At 34.7% G+C, this 15,556-nt stretch overlaps 2 protein-coding genes across 3 annotated transcripts; both read right to left on the bottom strand.

Annotated features, from left to right (window-relative positions):
• Window positions 1-887: 887 nt before the first annotated feature.
• Window positions 888-2,740, bottom strand: LOC111380168 (gibberellin 20 oxidase 1-D-like). Its single transcript, XM_023003658.1, has 3 exons — window positions 2,188-2,740; window positions 1,595-1,916; window positions 888-1,518 (listed from the first exon to the last, which is right to left on the bottom strand). Exons 1-3 carry the CDS (start codon window positions 2,685-2,687, stop codon window positions 1,231-1,233), a joined length of 1,110 nt encoding a protein of 369 aa, XP_022859426.1. The 5' UTR covers window positions 2,688-2,740; the 3' UTR covers window positions 888-1,230.
• A 3,657-nt stretch (window positions 2,741-6,397) lies between these two features.
• Window positions 6,398-15,353, bottom strand: LOC111380167 (lysophospholipid acyltransferase LPEAT2-like). Of its 2 annotated transcripts, XM_023003656.1 has the most exons (14): window positions 14,766-15,351; window positions 13,343-13,523; window positions 12,923-12,982; window positions 12,024-12,187; window positions 11,868-11,931; window positions 11,226-11,294; window positions 10,426-10,521; window positions 9,362-9,406; window positions 8,720-8,790; window positions 8,392-8,458; window positions 7,766-7,816; window positions 7,245-7,355; window positions 7,119-7,166; window positions 6,420-6,838 (listed from the first exon to the last, which is right to left on the bottom strand). In XM_023003656.1, the coding sequence occupies exons 1-14, from the start codon at window positions 15,245-15,247 to the stop codon at window positions 6,686-6,688; spliced, it is 1,662 nt and encodes a 553-aa protein (XP_022859424.1). In that variant the 5' UTR covers window positions 15,248-15,351; the 3' UTR covers window positions 6,420-6,685. The 2 variants fall into 2 exon arrangements, with proteins under 2 accessions (XP_022859425.1, XP_022859424.1); XM_023003657.1 differs by lacking the exon at window positions 7,119-7,166 and having other exon boundaries at window positions 6,398-6,838; window positions 14,766-15,353.
• Window positions 15,354-15,556: the final 203 nt, after the last annotated feature.

Below are 15,556 nucleotides of genomic sequence, written 5' to 3'. Positions count from 1 at the left end.
CGTCCATGCATTTTATATATCTCACCTTCCATAACTCATATTTTATAAAATTCACAACTTATATGTATTTAAAAGCACTACTAAGCAAGCGACACAAAAAGTTCAAATTAACATTTGATTAATTAGTAAAGGTTTTACAAGAAATCGAATTCAAGATTGGCGTTTTCAAACGAGACATCATCTCGTGAGATATGTTAAAATTTAAAATCCCACAAATTTAAATAAGGATAGCAATTGTAATCATTAGCATATAAGAATTTGAATTACTCCTATTAACAAATTGATTCTTAAGAATGAGAGGCTAGGTACAATAATAAAACTTCGATTTGTGCCTTTTATATGTGCTAAACAATAAGGTGAGTTCTGGTCCTTTTGGAACCCTTTACAATATAATGTTTTTGTGTCTGATTGTAATTGCATTAAACTAGAGGTATTATGCAGAAACTTAAGCCCAGAGGTTTGTTGTTGCTACATGTTAGCTCTAATAATACTTTTTATTTAATGAGTATAATTTCCAATTTAAGATGATCTTTAAAAAAATTCAAAAATAAAGAATACACAATTTCTACGACACTCTTTGTACTCATTATTTTTTGCTTTTTCCACAAACAATTATTAACCAACATTTTCCTTTTTTTAACTGGTTTCCTGCAACGAAACGCATGAAAAGTTATGAAACAATGTATGAAAGCATATAGAGGTGGGGCTAGCTCTCTACATTTGAAAAGTCAAATTTACTCTTTATTTTTCTTTTTTACACACAGAGAATTCGTTCGACTTATCAAAATAAGGATTGATGCTCTAAAAGAGAGAATGAAAACTCATAAAGAGCTTCTCGAAAAATATACTCAAAATTTTGATACCTTGGGCTTAAGTGGAAAGAAAAATGAAAAGGAATTGAATGTAATTAAGAGCTCAATTCTCAATCATCTCATAAGTCAAAACTAGTTTAATATTTGTTTTAGTAAAAAATATCAACATGCAAACGAGTCACAGTTGACTATACATTATAACCACCCTTAAAGTTCTTTATCCATGCAAAATAGGAAATTTCCATTTTTTTTTCCTTCTTAAAATCAAGGACGGAATAATTCTGTAACAGTACGGCTCTGATTGCCTTTCTTTCCAGTTCATTCTCTGGCTTCCTTATTCTTCTAAATACCCTACAAAATGCAATTCTTCTTTTTTCTCGTCTTTGTGAAGTTCTTGTAATTAGTCTTTTCTCTATCTTTAACCATTCAATGTGGTAGTATCTTGACTGCTTTTCTGTTGAAGCCAATTGGTGAAAACTTCAAGCGTTTTCGTGTCAGCTCTGTAATGCTTCTGTGTGAACTCAAGAAGAGCCGGCCATGTGAAATCTGGATACATTCTTGGATTTTCTTCGCATACCAATTCCTTTGGTGGCCTTACCATTTTGTCCATCTTTGGACAAAGAAAGAATGCCATGGATATCCTTGGAACTTTACTGTTTACAACTGCTCTATGCAAGCAACTCTTGTAAATCCCATTCGACAGGGCCTGCAAAATATTTTGACAGTCAGTCACCTCTAATACTGCGTACTCGACATGTGCTCTGAGAGAGTTTTTAACTTACCATGAATGTGTCGCCAATGTTGACTACAAAAGCTTGTGGATTGGGAGAAACGGAATGCCATTTGTCATCATAAAAAACTTCAAGGCCACCAACATTATCTTGATGAAGGATAGTTAAGGAAGTAGGGTCACAATGGGGGCCTGTGCCAAGAGTTAGATCAGGTTTCTGACATGGAGGATAGTAGTTTAATCTCATTATAGAATCATTTCCTTCAAAGTATTCTCTGAAACAAGCTGGCCCCACCCCAAGGCTCATTCCCAGGAGCTTCATGATGTTAAGAGAAAGACTGCTCATGGCTTCAGAATATTCTTGGCAAACCCTCCTTTGACAAGCAAAAAAATGGAAAAATAAACACATATATAATGAGAAGGATTACCCTATTAGTCCAGAAAAGGACATCTAGAAAGTGTGCCAGAAGATGAAATATGGTGAAATGATTAGATGAAAAAGTTGCCCGTGTTTTAAGTTGCCCAATACTAGAGTGTTACGCGACATTATGTAAGGTTTGATGTACATGTAGTAAGATTTGAATGAGAAACATCGAAACAACTTAAGTTTTTAGATGAAGCAATCCAACAAGAGCCAACTCATACCCGAATTGTCTGTAATTCTCGCCCATCACATTCAAGAAATATCTCTCAACAATGTCAGACAACTGAAGATCAGCGCTGTAACGAAAAGAAAGTGTCTCTTTCCAGGGAAGCTGGGAAGAAAATCTGTTAGCAAAGCTACTAGCGTAACCACAATAATCACCAATTTTTCTCTGGGCCCTTTGTTTCTCATCAAGTGGCTTCCCAAAGAAATAGTCCATTCCCTTGTGAGCTTCCTCGACAAGTTCCAAATCGACCCCATGATTTACAACGAGAAAGGCTCCGTGTTCTCTACATGCCTGGTTGACTAGACAAGTTGCACCCCAAACAGAGTCCACATCGCCTGAGAGAAAGCTACCCAAATCTATAGTAGGGAGATTTAGTACTGGTGGTGGCTCGGGACAAGGTTTCTCATGATCAGGCCATATGAATTGTGATGGTATATTGTACTGATGTTGAAAAACAGATGCATCAAAAACCAAAGAATTATCTTCATTTGACATTATAATCAAAATGGGATTGTGATTTGAAATCAGCTTTCAGAAGTAATAAAATTGGGAAGGTATTTAGTGAGAGTAGAATTTAAAAGAGGACAAGAAAAGAGTTATGTAATAAGGTTGTAAGATAGGCAAATTGTATTAATAAAGCCAAGGGCCTTTATTGGGGAGGTCGATAAAACTAAGTATGGAATCTTATTGACTTCACTCACTTGTCATCTCACAAATGATTGGAAGATGAAAGCAAAACTATTCTGCCTCGTATTCTGACACTGCAGTATTAATTTTTTCTTACTAGTTTCTCTGGATTTTTTGCCAAAATTTACTGTATGGCCAAACATAGGACTTGTGGGTTTTAACTTTTAACGTGGTGTGAGTTGCCGTTATCATCGTACCATAGGAAAATATTTGTCTGTAATACCTTATATATGTTATAAAGAATCAATCTCGAGGAGAACAATGGGTTTTCTTTTTTAAGTTTTTCTCTTGGAACCGCAAAATGGGAGTTTGAATTAGGTGGAATAAATCGAGCCAGATTAAAGTTAATAGATTTCTTTTCCTTTTCTTTTACCCCTCTTTCAGTACAATTAGTACGTTTGAGTTGACACAAAATTTGATGATGTTCTTTAAGCAAAGTTACAATACCATCAAATAAAATTGACGAGACAATTCGGAAGCAGAGGAACAAGATGCCCAACAGATAAAAGATAGTGATCAGCGTCTGGATTTTGAAACACAAGATAGGGAAAGAATATTGCCTAAATTCAGTTCACCATAAACGCACTAACTACAGGCATATTAACATGCTGTAAGTACTCTTGACATTGACAAAAATAGTAGTAATTCTTCATTAATTTAAGTCGAGAGTGTAGACGTTTTTCTTTTCATATTAATTTACCATTTGTTGACTCCAAAAAATAAGCCAACAAAATTCCATCCGTGTCCCCGTCATGTAGACGTCATTTGCATATTGAGCACCCTATCAGAATCCCGAGGCTCTTTAGAGCAGGTTTGATGAGTGTATTTTTTGAAATGATTAATGTGACGTTCTCATTAAATAAATGTCAAGTATATCAACCTAAGAGTGTAGGAAGATTGACCCCTTATTAAATGTGTTTGTCAATGTAATTAATATAAGATAGGATAATGTGACACTTCAATCTAGCAGATTGAGCCACAAGGATCTGATCCAACAGTGACCACGTCGGCCTGATTACTATAAATAGAAGTCTTTGTAACATTGTAAAGGGTGAATTTTCATACGCCCAAACGGAGTATTACAATTTCCTTTCTATGAATATTTACTCTCATTATCTTCTCTTCTCTTAATACACTAACAATCATGAACATTTTGCTTATATACTTGTGTATATTTAACTAGTAACCGTATACCCAGTTGATTTTCTGATCAAAATCTTGTGAAATTGACACGTTTTTGGAGGTCAACACCATTCCTAAAAGAAAGAAATATTTTCATCAGAGTCGTTTTGGGGGAAAACCAAAAGGAAGTTTGGTTTCCATTTCCCTAACTGTTAAAAATAGAGCACACGTCCATAAATCAATTACTGGTACAAATAAATGTAACTAATGTTTATTGGAATAAGGAAAATAATTCTTAAAAGTGAATCCTATTTTCTTCACCACAGTGGTACCTTCACCTACATAGCATCATACTGGAAAGGAAGTTAATTTTGTTAATCACGTGTCTAAAAGCTTGAGATGTTAGAGAAAGGAAAAAGAGTAAACATTTTCATTTTGATCTTGTCTTTAATACGCCCAATTGTGCAAACCGAATTTAGTTTTTGATCAAAGGATAAAAAAATGTGTAAAATTTTTATAAATGGATGACAGTGATCTTTTATAAGGCTCTAATACTATATTAAATTGTTAAGATTTTTTTTTTTTTTTTTTTTTGTCATAATTCTACATCAAGAAAAGGAGAAGTATCCAGGCAAAAGTTTTACATGCAACAAGCGGATATAAACAATTTCTCTCTGAACATGCCATCTTTTTTTATGTTTGATATAGATTTCTTTTTCTATGGGGCAAAATATATTCAGACTAGGGAGTTTCATCTGTTCTCCTTTCAACCTAAGGAATTCCAAGCCCACCATTTTAAGGCATATTATACACGACCGAAATTGAGGCCGAAAGAAAAATTTTGTTCAATAATTTCATCGTCTAGTTGAGTCAATGCCTAGGATTTGATGCTCAAGGTTCATGTAATTGGAAGACCAATAGTGGTGGAGAATTTAAGTTTTTTGAAACTGGGGAGCAGAAGAAATCCCCAACGAATTCTGCTCAAGAATTATACAGAAAAAGGTAGATCAAATGCTGGTGGTCTTAAAAGGCTGTTTTGTGCTATAAAGATGAGCAAATTGTGGGAACAACAGAATCATGTCACATCACACGAAAAATAATAATAATAATAAAGCTTTACAGGAGAAGCTACAAAAACCCAATTTATCAATCAATACGTGTCATATTTCCAGTAGATAAAACTCAAATTTTGTCAACAGTAACATGATACACACCGAGTCTATTCTCAAAGTAAAACAAACGTTGGCTGCTATAAACCAGTAAAACTAATGAGATTGATGCATTGAATCATGTAGTGTTCTTCATAGCAGTCGTGCATGGAATTCTCTAGCAGAATTCAGTGCAGAAACAATTTTTTAAGGTTGAGAGGTGGGTCATACGTACGTTCTAATGAAAGTCTTCACTCAAAAAGCGCCTTTTCATATCTCTTTCACAATCTCATTATTAACTCGGAGTGGAAATGGATTAGATTCCTATTTATCCATATAATTTTACTTTCTATATTTGTGGATAATTTTAAAAAAAAAAAAAAAAAAAAAAAAAGGTTGAACCCCAACCTGGAAGGCCCCTACTGCCCCGCCCCTAGAGCTTTGTGAGGGAGGCAAATCGCGGGATATACCCCAACATGTCAGGAAACAAGAACTGCCTATACACTGCGCTTACAAAGAGTCCAATTCCATGTTTCAGGAATCGAACCTCCACACTACGACTGTCAACAAGATATGAGATAACTTCACTACTGTCCTTTGCACTACTGGACCATGCCCCGAGAGGCATATTTGTGGATAATTATTAGTACTTAGTTCGGTTGTAGTTGATTTATTGAAGTCAAAATTTAAATATTTAAGTATATTTTTAATGTAACAGCAGTCACGAGCCTATAGACAAAGTAGACACAAAGATCATGTTTTCATATCCCACTTCCCCTCATGAAATTTATGCATCATATAACAAATATGAATTTCGCTTCATGGATGTGTGACTTGAAGAGAAAACTTAAATAAAGAAAGAAACCCACTCTAGAAGTTTAAACTTTTATATGAAGCGCTCAACAAGTTAGTCGGGTTAACATTTCTCAAGGAAAGGGGAGAAAAGATACATGAAGTTTAGGAATTGAACTCATTGTCAATTTAGATTCCTGTTTCGACAAAATTCAGTGTCAACGAACCAAAACTCTTCTTTTATACGGATTTGGTACAAGTCATGAAGAAGCAAAGGTGGATTTTTCTGCTGTTATACTCTCTGTGGATTACGCAACTTCTTTGTTCGTTAAACCAATCTCAGAGGCATAAATTGTGCGCAAAGGTTTTAACCTTTTTTCTTCTTCCTCGCTACTTTAGTGATAAGTTATGAGCTCCTATAATGCAGACAAATATAATGATGGAACAACTTGAAGATCACCACAGAAAGGTAATTTTCTTCTAAACCAGGGGAATCAGCTGCATCAGATAACCAAGCACAATGTGAAGGATCCAGCTAATGGCAATAATACTATACTAATATGTGAATACAATCAACACTCCTTTTATCTTGTAGAGTACGGAAATTGAAAGAAAAATCACTAAGTTTCGACTGCCATCGTCCATTTCAAATGGCTTAGAAATACACCCCAAAATCATTCACAAAAAAGCTATAACTTTGGGCATTACCCATCATCCATCCACTACAACACATCCTTTAGTAACCTATCTATGATCAGCTATGGTCAAACCTTTGTGCCATAACCAGGGTGAAAAAAGTGCTATAAGCAACGGATGTCTTTTTAAACTCGAGAGGAAATCATATTTGCTGATTCTTCCATCGCCGTCCACATCAAATAAACCATGAAGCAAAGAGATCTGCAAGTCTCAAATCGAGAAAATTTAAGCAAGGATTGGAGAAGAAATTGAAAATTATAGAAATTATATGCATTTCACAATCCAAAGAAAGTTTAATTTAGTTAAGAGCTATAAAAATTATTAACCAAAGTATCATTTTTCCAGGTAGTAAAAAATTATGACATCTTTGAGAATCTCTTTTAAGTCCTGTTCTATGTGCTTCGAAATGATTCTATAAGACTACAGTTTTATAAGGAAAAAAAGGGGGTAAAACTCGTGTGCAGATGCTTCCTTCACCCACCTCATCTTCACTCATATTTGGGATTGCGAGTGTAACTGCATCTCTTAGCTGTCACAAAAGCATTCAGAATCATGACACTACAAATTAAACAATTAAGTGTCAAGGACTCGGTGGGAAAATCCATACCTCTTGCTTCAAAATGCAATTCTTCCCATCAATATCACATTCAATAAAGGCTAGTTCACAAGCCTGTTTGAAGAGTGGCTGCTTCAAGATGTGGGCTGAGCCAAGCAGGTACTGAAACAACATGCACAAAAGTAGCCTAAGTATTGCATGGTAAAACCTCAGTGCATATATTGGAAACATTATAATTTCCTTGTAATTTAATGGTCAAGTCATAACTTCATTTAACCACATATTTAGTAGGACCCACAATTATTACCCACTAATCCACCACTCATTTCTATCACAATATAATTCATCCAAACAAGCACTTAATCTCAATGCATGATAAATTGTGCCTTAATCTCAAAGTTTATCTAAAAAAGTATAACATATATCTGACTCTGAATTTCTTTTTGGTTACTTTTGCACAGTTCCTAAAGATGCATCAGACTAGAATTTAGGTGTTTCTGGGAATGATACAGGAGTGTGTGGCACATAAAGTCACAAGTATGTACAAATATTAAAAAACAGTAGTAAATTACCTGCTTAAATGTTATTTTACCGATCTTCTCCACATCAATGAATCCAAATATCTGCAAAATCAGGGAATGAGATTAAGAAAATTAGTAAAGATGCAGCATCATTAACACTACCAGAAAACAAAGTTCATCTTTGAATGAATTTGCAATCCTAGCCACTGAAAAGGCAACTACTACTTTCACTGACATAATATCATCTGTTTGTATTACATGGTCAAATTTAATACTGATATTCTATGACGAAGTTATTCTATGATAAAATCTACACAAATTCCTAAAACTGGTAAGTACTAAAATAAGAAAACCATGGTCCTTGAAATATAAAAAGAATATTAAATAAAATCATGATAAATCAGACAATTTCAAGCCAACTTCCTGCACAACAGACCCAGTAAGAACACATATTGCACAGCGAGGAAATAGAGAGATTTAAAAATGATCTTATATTTACCATTCCTGGACATTACACCTTCAACTGTTAACATTTATTTAAATCCTTAAAATGTCATCGCTAAGAAAAACAATTAGGAAACATGGAAAGCACCATTTTGCCAAAACAGTGAAAGGAAAAGAATCACGAGCAAGGTGCAGAAAACTAATTTAAAATAAAAATAAATTCAGAGCCTTACCTTTTCCGACAGAGAACAAGGTTTCAATCTTAAAACCCTGAGAAAATCGTGAAATTCAACCTGTCCACTGTGAAGAGAATGGAAAGCCATCAGCAGTAAGTTTTTATCATTGTCAGAAAAAATTCTTCATTTTCAATAGAGAAAATAAGGAAGAGACTCTCTCTGTTTGAATGGATAAATGATCAAGGATAGACACTGATCCTTAGCAAAGCCCTTCTTACTTTCTTTAAAATAAGAAGCATGAACCGTTTCAATCCGAAAAAACCATAAATCATACACACTTCATAACAACGAATAAAATTAAGCATATTGGAGCATCACATGATACCTTGGATCTGGATTCATTGATAGAAATGTCTCCAAAAAGTCCATGGCCTCCAAAGTTTTTATATGAAATGACTGCAAAGCAACAGAAACTCTGTGTCAAACAACAATGAAGAAATGGAGTGAACCTATCACAAATATATATTATATATTACAGAATAAATCAATATAAGAGTTCATAAGCACTGATGCAACTCGCATTCTCCATTAAAATCTTTCAAACAAAATAAACAGGTGACAGCTCATAGCAGTTTCAGTACAATATCATATAAAAACGTATTAAAAAGCTTTTTTAACATTCTCCAGACACCATTGTCTAAAAGATCATAATAAGTCTATTTCCTAACAACTCCTACATCATCTCAACATTGATAAAACTTGTCTTCACGAATAATTCCCAGAATATAAATTGCACTGTGAATTACTGGAAGAAGAGAACTAAAGCAATAGCCTCTTTCATTAATTAATTTACTATCATCTATCCATCTCAAATGAATTATCAAAGGTCAGAAGAATTTAGATAATGAGATGAGAAAAAATTAACACGCAGACGTCCAAAACATATTAATTGAAAGTAATTTGAATAACATAGTAAAAATGCAAACAAATTAATTGAATAAAATAACTGATGGCATATTTGACTTACTGATTCCACCCACGCCATTCCAACCATAAATTGAGTGGGGTTTTCCTGACAAAACATATTGTTAATATCTACATGAGGCCAAACTATTCAAATAACTTAAGTTCCGAGACAAAAAACTTTAATCCAACAACTCAACAAAAACATTCTCAAAATTTCCTCAACCAGAAATCCATCGCACAAAGTAATCTAATCGTGTAAACGTAAACCAGTTCTGGGGGCCAAGTCAATAGTTTAACATCTACAAATAGACACATCTAGTTCCATGCCTTCTGCTGTTCACGTGGCGATTCATTTAGATTCATCTCATTCCTACGGAATATTGACAACAATATAGACAACACGAACATAGTAAATACCAACTTTACATAGTAACCATTGCTGAAAGGGAAGGAGACGCATCCATGTACTTCAGTTCAATCAATAAAATTCTTTTTTTTTCTTGAAATATATTTCAAGTCACTGATGTTCAAAAGGCACATGAATAAATAAAGTGTCCGAAAAAAGGAAAAGGGATAATTGTAACTGAAGAACAAGCATCCATGATGTAGTGCGTCTGTTCAATCACTAAAATATTATTTTTCTTCAAAAATATGTCAAATAACTGATGTTCATAAGGAACGTGAGTAAATAAAGTGTCGGAAAAAATGAAAAGGAATAATTGTAACGTAATCATGAAGTTCAAAAGGCATAATGTGCAAATAAGTTGATTACTATGCGACACAGCAATAAAGTCTTTTTATCTTCTCATGAACGAGTATCAGGCAACTATGAGCCAAAAGTAGTCAAACGTCAAGTTAATAACATCCCTACCCCGTTTACTAATAAAATAGTCAGATTACAACATCTATGAGCAGATACAAGGCATCCATCAGATAATGCATATGCTACTTCAGTCTTATTTGCTTAATGACATGAGGTCAAATGAAAAATAAAGATGTAAAACCTGCACAGTTATAAAAATACTCACACTTTCCAAGTTCCATTTAAAAACTCTAATAACAACTTATCTTTGTTTAACACTAATTATTCATCAATTTCGACCGGTGAGGGAAATAATAGCAAACCTGATTCAACTCGGATGCCTTTGCAAAAAGCATGAAATCTCCATAAGAATGGGATGTTTGTACCACATTGAGAGCACTTGCCATGACAGAGCTAGTCTGCATTGATAAATAGTGCAAATTGAGCAGAGATAGCAATGCAATATGTGGATTGGTAAAGTAAGACAAAGGGTGATCTCATACAACATTTTTAAGCAAATCCATATGGAAAAATAAATACATGTTAAAAAAAGTCAAGTAAGTCGGAAAAAAAAATTCTAAATTGATAATTTGTACAATTATGCAATGTTCTAATATTTCGAGAAATAGCCTCTGGAAGAAAAAGTATTAGAGATATCCACCTTGGTGTGGTATAAGAATGTGCTTAAGCAACTCAGACAGGAGGATCATTGCTCAAGTGGTTGTAAGTAAAAACCAGTCAATTCAAGTACCAAGATCACGAGAATGAGGTAATGAACAAGCCAGTTATTCCTAACTGAAAAATTAATGCAAAACATTTGCACATACATAAATTGAGAAACCTCAGCCGCATGGAACTTGTAATATATGCCATTCAGAAATTTCAGCAAAGCTTTGAGAAAACAAATGCATTAAAAATAAGGTTCATCCAAACAAATGGCAGATATATTCATTTTCGGTAACCTAGTGCAAGAACAGCTGACAACATGTGCATATAACTGGACATGTTTTAATGTATATCATATTAAGACACTACCATATATAAGCACAAGGGAGAAGATTAAAGAATATCAGAACACATATTAATGAAGCAAATCTTATAAAAACTACTAGACTTAACTCACCCTCTGAGAAAAATGGATAGCATTTTCCTTCCTATTTTCATGGGGGGATACGAGAGGAAGATATTCAACCTGTGCAAGATAGATGTATGTGATTACTTCAGATCAACATGGCATTAGTTCTAAATATATTAAACTTAACTGGAAGGAAAACCACACGAATCGATGGGGACCTCATAATGGTCGATAAGGAAAAATTACAATTAGGTATGCCTGGCTTCCTCGAGTTAAAAGACTCTCTCTTCCTTTGTAAATTATACCAATATAAGAAACTTTCTCAGGTAAAACATTTCATGATATATTATTTGTGAGAAAAGACTGCCAATTATATGAACTGCTCTCGAAGCTCAAAGTTCTTATCCAATACTCGCAGCATAAAATGGTCCATTAAACTCTACAGTTCAAGAGCATAATTAAATTACACTGAAACAATATTGAAATAAGCTTAAGAGTTTTATTTTCATAGAGCGCCTCATCCACTAGCCATTTACTAACAACATACAATTAGCGGGAAGGAGCAGGGGTTGCAACTTTTTGGGCCTCCTGGTACCACGTTACACTGTTTGAGTGACAACATGTAACCAAAACAAATGAAACATGGATCAAGCACACAGATGCACACGTAAAGAGACAAATTCAATATACCTCCATGAAATTGTGAAATTGGGTGAACATTCTAAACATCAGCTTTGCAACAGTAATATGTCCCCTGAACAAAATTTTGAATCATGTGAAGTAAGCCCATATGAAAACATATGACATGTTCAGAAAACACAACTGGGGAGTAAGAAGGGACTTTACCAGGATTGGTCAAAGTGCACATACGGATAACGAACAATGACTGGCTGGACAGGATAACCAGGGATGAATGCACCAAGTTGGAAAGAAATAAGAAGCCTTCCATTTGTTGTCGTTCCCTCGGGGAATAAAAGCAGTCGAGGAAACTGATTGCAAGAAGCTTTTCTCTGTATTCAATTCCTTGAAACACATTTCTGTATCAAATTGCTTTATATATTGATAAAACTTTAAAGCTTGAAATTCTTTTTCCCATATCAGAACACAAATTTTTAAACCACTAGAACCTTTTTCATTTTCTCGTCTTATGTTAGGGATGGAAAATTCCGTACCCTTGACCTGCCCCGTATTGCCATGCCCTAAACGGTCCTGATTAGTAAATGGGGGCGAGGATGGAAAACATGGTCCCTACCCCAAAGTCCCTGGACATGCCATGAATCTTTTTATTTTACTTCATTTTTTTTGTTTTACAATTTATATCGTATTTAAAAAATAACTATTTTTTTTTTTTGTTTAATGACTGTGAATGTTTGGGTCAGCTTACGCGCATCTTCACTAATCCCATGACCCCTGAATTACAGCTCGATACTCACCTCAGTGGTAAGTCAATACCTAATTCTAACCACATATTTCATGGAATCCACAACATTTCATCAACTTTTATCAAAATTTACTAAAAATCAGATTTTAATCTACACCAAATAGGGGCATAATATTAGAAATCATCAAACAGGATGGTAAATGTGAATTTTTTAATCCTCTCACCCTACTCCTGTCCTGCCTCCCGAAAATTCAGGATGGTAAAGGCTGCCCCGCCCAGCCCCGTCCCGTTGCCTTCCTTATTTAATGTTTCAATGTTTCAGTTCAAAACAGAACATGGAAAACAAAGACCAGACGCTTTATACCTTTATTTCATTGACAGCGTGCTTTCTGGATGATCTTGAGAATCTATCAACATATATCACCTATGGAATTATAGATAAAATGTAACAAAAATGTAGAACTTAGAAGTGAAAAAGATTTATTGTGTATCTAGCATATAAGCTGTGTCCACCCACCAAACCAAAAAAGGCAAAAGGTTACCATGCCCTTGTTTGAACCCCATTTTCGTCAAATTACATTTATATCTTTTCTTCTTTTTAACCTCATATTCTTCGATAAAATAATACTAGACGTAAATCGAATTTTTTTTTTTTTTCCCAACTGCACATTCTAAAAAAAAATCACTATTTCAAAATATATTTTTAACCAAAAAAGTGGGGCTCAAACAAGGGTATACATGAAATGTAGCCAGTAAGTAAAGATTTTAAGGAGTAGAAGAATACCTGCATTGCTCTGATGATGGTTCCAACAAAAGGCATGGAATCATGCGATTCAGAAGCAACAATGGTGGGAAATAATTCATAGAAAAAGAAAATAGGTTCAATATATGATACATGATTAGATACAACTATAGGTGCAATCTCCCTCGGAGCAGGTTTTCCTCTTCGTTTTATCCAATGGTAGCTGCAAAGTTAAAAAGCAAAAGTAAATTAGTTTCTAATTTCAAAGCAGACTTGTGCAGTAAAAGAAAAGTAATGTCAATCATAAAAAACCATATAAACTTAGCTACTCCATCATCATAAATTACATGTCTTTATTTCCCCGACAGAGTCCAAATTCATCTCCATGATCCTAAACTAAACTCATTTATATCTGTAACATTCCAAACCACAAGTGCAGGGAATGATTGCACTTGCATCATTTTTAAAATTAAAAGACACCATTAACCCAGGTGTCAGTTTTGTATTGCCATATGAATTATGTATTTGGAAAAAAAAATTAAAAAAATGAGACATAAGTTTTCAACTCGTCTTTAACATTTAACAACTATGTCTAATTTCAACAATCTTTACACCACAGATAAGATTGCTCAACGGTTCCCACTGTGGCACACAATCCAATCACAAGCAGATGAGGAATTCTTCTAAGAACCATGTTCATGTACTAATATTTTAAATGGAAGAGACAGGTGGATTGTCTTCTTGGTCCCAATCTTCGGAACACTGAAAGACTTGATCTCATGTGCAGAGAAAAACTCTAGATTTCTTGTCAGCAAGAACAGAAAATTTCTAATCAACGTTTCCTAGCACCATGCTATTCTAGTCACCTGGTAATCTAAGCTTCTCTCTGCAAATATCGTGCAAACATTTCCTGCACTTTAACGTGAAGATGACAAATTTATCGTGGTTGAGACAACAAGTATTAACTTGTGCATTAATTGCCCCTCGAAATAGCATTATCTACGTAAAATACTCGTATAAATTTCTAATGGTTCTGTTGACAAGAAAAATATTTGACTAGCATTAAAATAACGATTAACTTGCTAAATTTCGTAGAAGATATCCGCTTGAAGTTTCCAAAATTCATTTTATTTCATAGTTAATCAAGGTTTCTGATTATGCACAGCACTACCCTTGCATATGATGGCCAGTAAATCCCAAAAAATAAATAACTATGAAATAAAATAAAGGGGAAAAGCGGGGAAATAGAAGAAAACTTTCATAACTAGATCATCAAGATCCTTTTTAACGGATTTCATTTACCCTTCTCAACCCACAAAAATCATAAATTTAATATTTTTAGATAATATGGTATGCAACTACGACAAGTAACATCGTGAGAGAGAGAGAGAGAGAGAGAGAGAGTCGTAAAGAACATGATCAAAATATGTTTTTGTCAACTAACATACATTTAAAAACTGCATACCCAAAGGAGAAGAGGATTAAACGTGCAGAAATGCGAGTGACCAACATGAGCCGGCAGCGCCATTTGGGCATTGGGTTCTCCTTATCCTTCCACCCGTGAAGCGCCAATTTCGTTGCCATGAATCCCACCGCAAGGCAAAGCCCAAAGAGCGCAAGCCTGACCAGGGCGATAGGCAGACAAATCACAATCTTCACCCACTCATAAACCCCTGCGATATTCAACGTGTGGTTCCGGAACGGATCGATTGTACTATAACTGGGCAATTCGAAACTTTCATGGGCCCCGATAAACTCAAACGGGTTCGACCGATTGTTATTACTTTCGCCGTTTTGCTGCAAATGGAGTAGGGCAGATTGGCTCTGAAGGGCCGTCGATTCGGTCTGGTCAGGGATCGGGTCCTGAACGTTGATAACTAAATGGGGCTTATGGTCCGATGGTAGCGCGGACAGCAGCGGAGCGGAGAGAGAGTGATGTTCTGCCATTGTTGATGCCTTTGACAGAAAGGATGAAATGCAGGGAGAGAAAATTTCGGACAGAGGGACTATTAATGTGGAGAGAATATATACATACGTAATGTAATTTTGGATCCGCAAAATTGAAATTTGCGGTGATGAATTTGAGCCCACTAATTAAGGAGAAATTTTGAAATTATGACCATGTGAAATGCACGTCATTCTAAGTCCCGTTTGGGCCCCGTAAACTCATTAATTTTAATTTAATTTTTTTATTTATTTTTAACTATACAATCCTCAATAAAATAATATTTCATACAAATAAAAAAATTTCATTCT

Source organism: Olea europaea, unplaced genomic scaffold (genome assembly GCF_002742605.1).
Source record: "Olea europaea var. sylvestris unplaced genomic scaffold, O_europaea_v1 scaffold2101, whole genome shotgun sequence".
Lineage (NCBI taxonomy): Eukaryota > Viridiplantae > Streptophyta > Magnoliopsida > Lamiales > Oleaceae > Olea > Olea europaea.
This window is presented reverse-complemented; position numbering and strand designations above follow the sequence as displayed.

Excerpts from the sequence above, each read along its gene's own strand:
- LOC111380167 (XM_023003656.1), bottom strand. The coding sequence starts at position 15,247 with ATGGCAGAACATCACTCTCTCTCCGCTCCGCTGCTGTCCGCGCTACCA. Across the intron at positions 11,932-12,023 it reads GTGCACTTTGACCAATCCTG|GGGACATATTACTGTTGCAA; the intron begins GTAAAGTCCCTT and ends AATTTTGTTCAG. Across the intron at positions 8,791-9,361 it reads GAATGGCGTGGGTGGAATCA|TCATTTCATATAAAAACTTT; the intron begins GTAAGTCAAATA and ends GTTGCTTTGCAG.
- LOC111380168 (XM_023003658.1), bottom strand. The coding sequence starts at position 2,687 with ATGTCAAATGAAGATAATTCTTTGGTTTTTGATGCATCTGTTTTTCAA. Across the intron at positions 1,917-2,187 it reads GAGAATTACAGACAATTCGG|GAGGGTTTGCCAAGAATATT; the intron begins GTATGAGTTGGC and ends TGCTTGTCAAAG. Across the intron at positions 1,519-1,594 it reads ACATTGGCGACACATTCATG|GCCCTGTCGAATGGGATTTA; the intron begins GTAAGTTAAAAA and ends AATATTTTGCAG.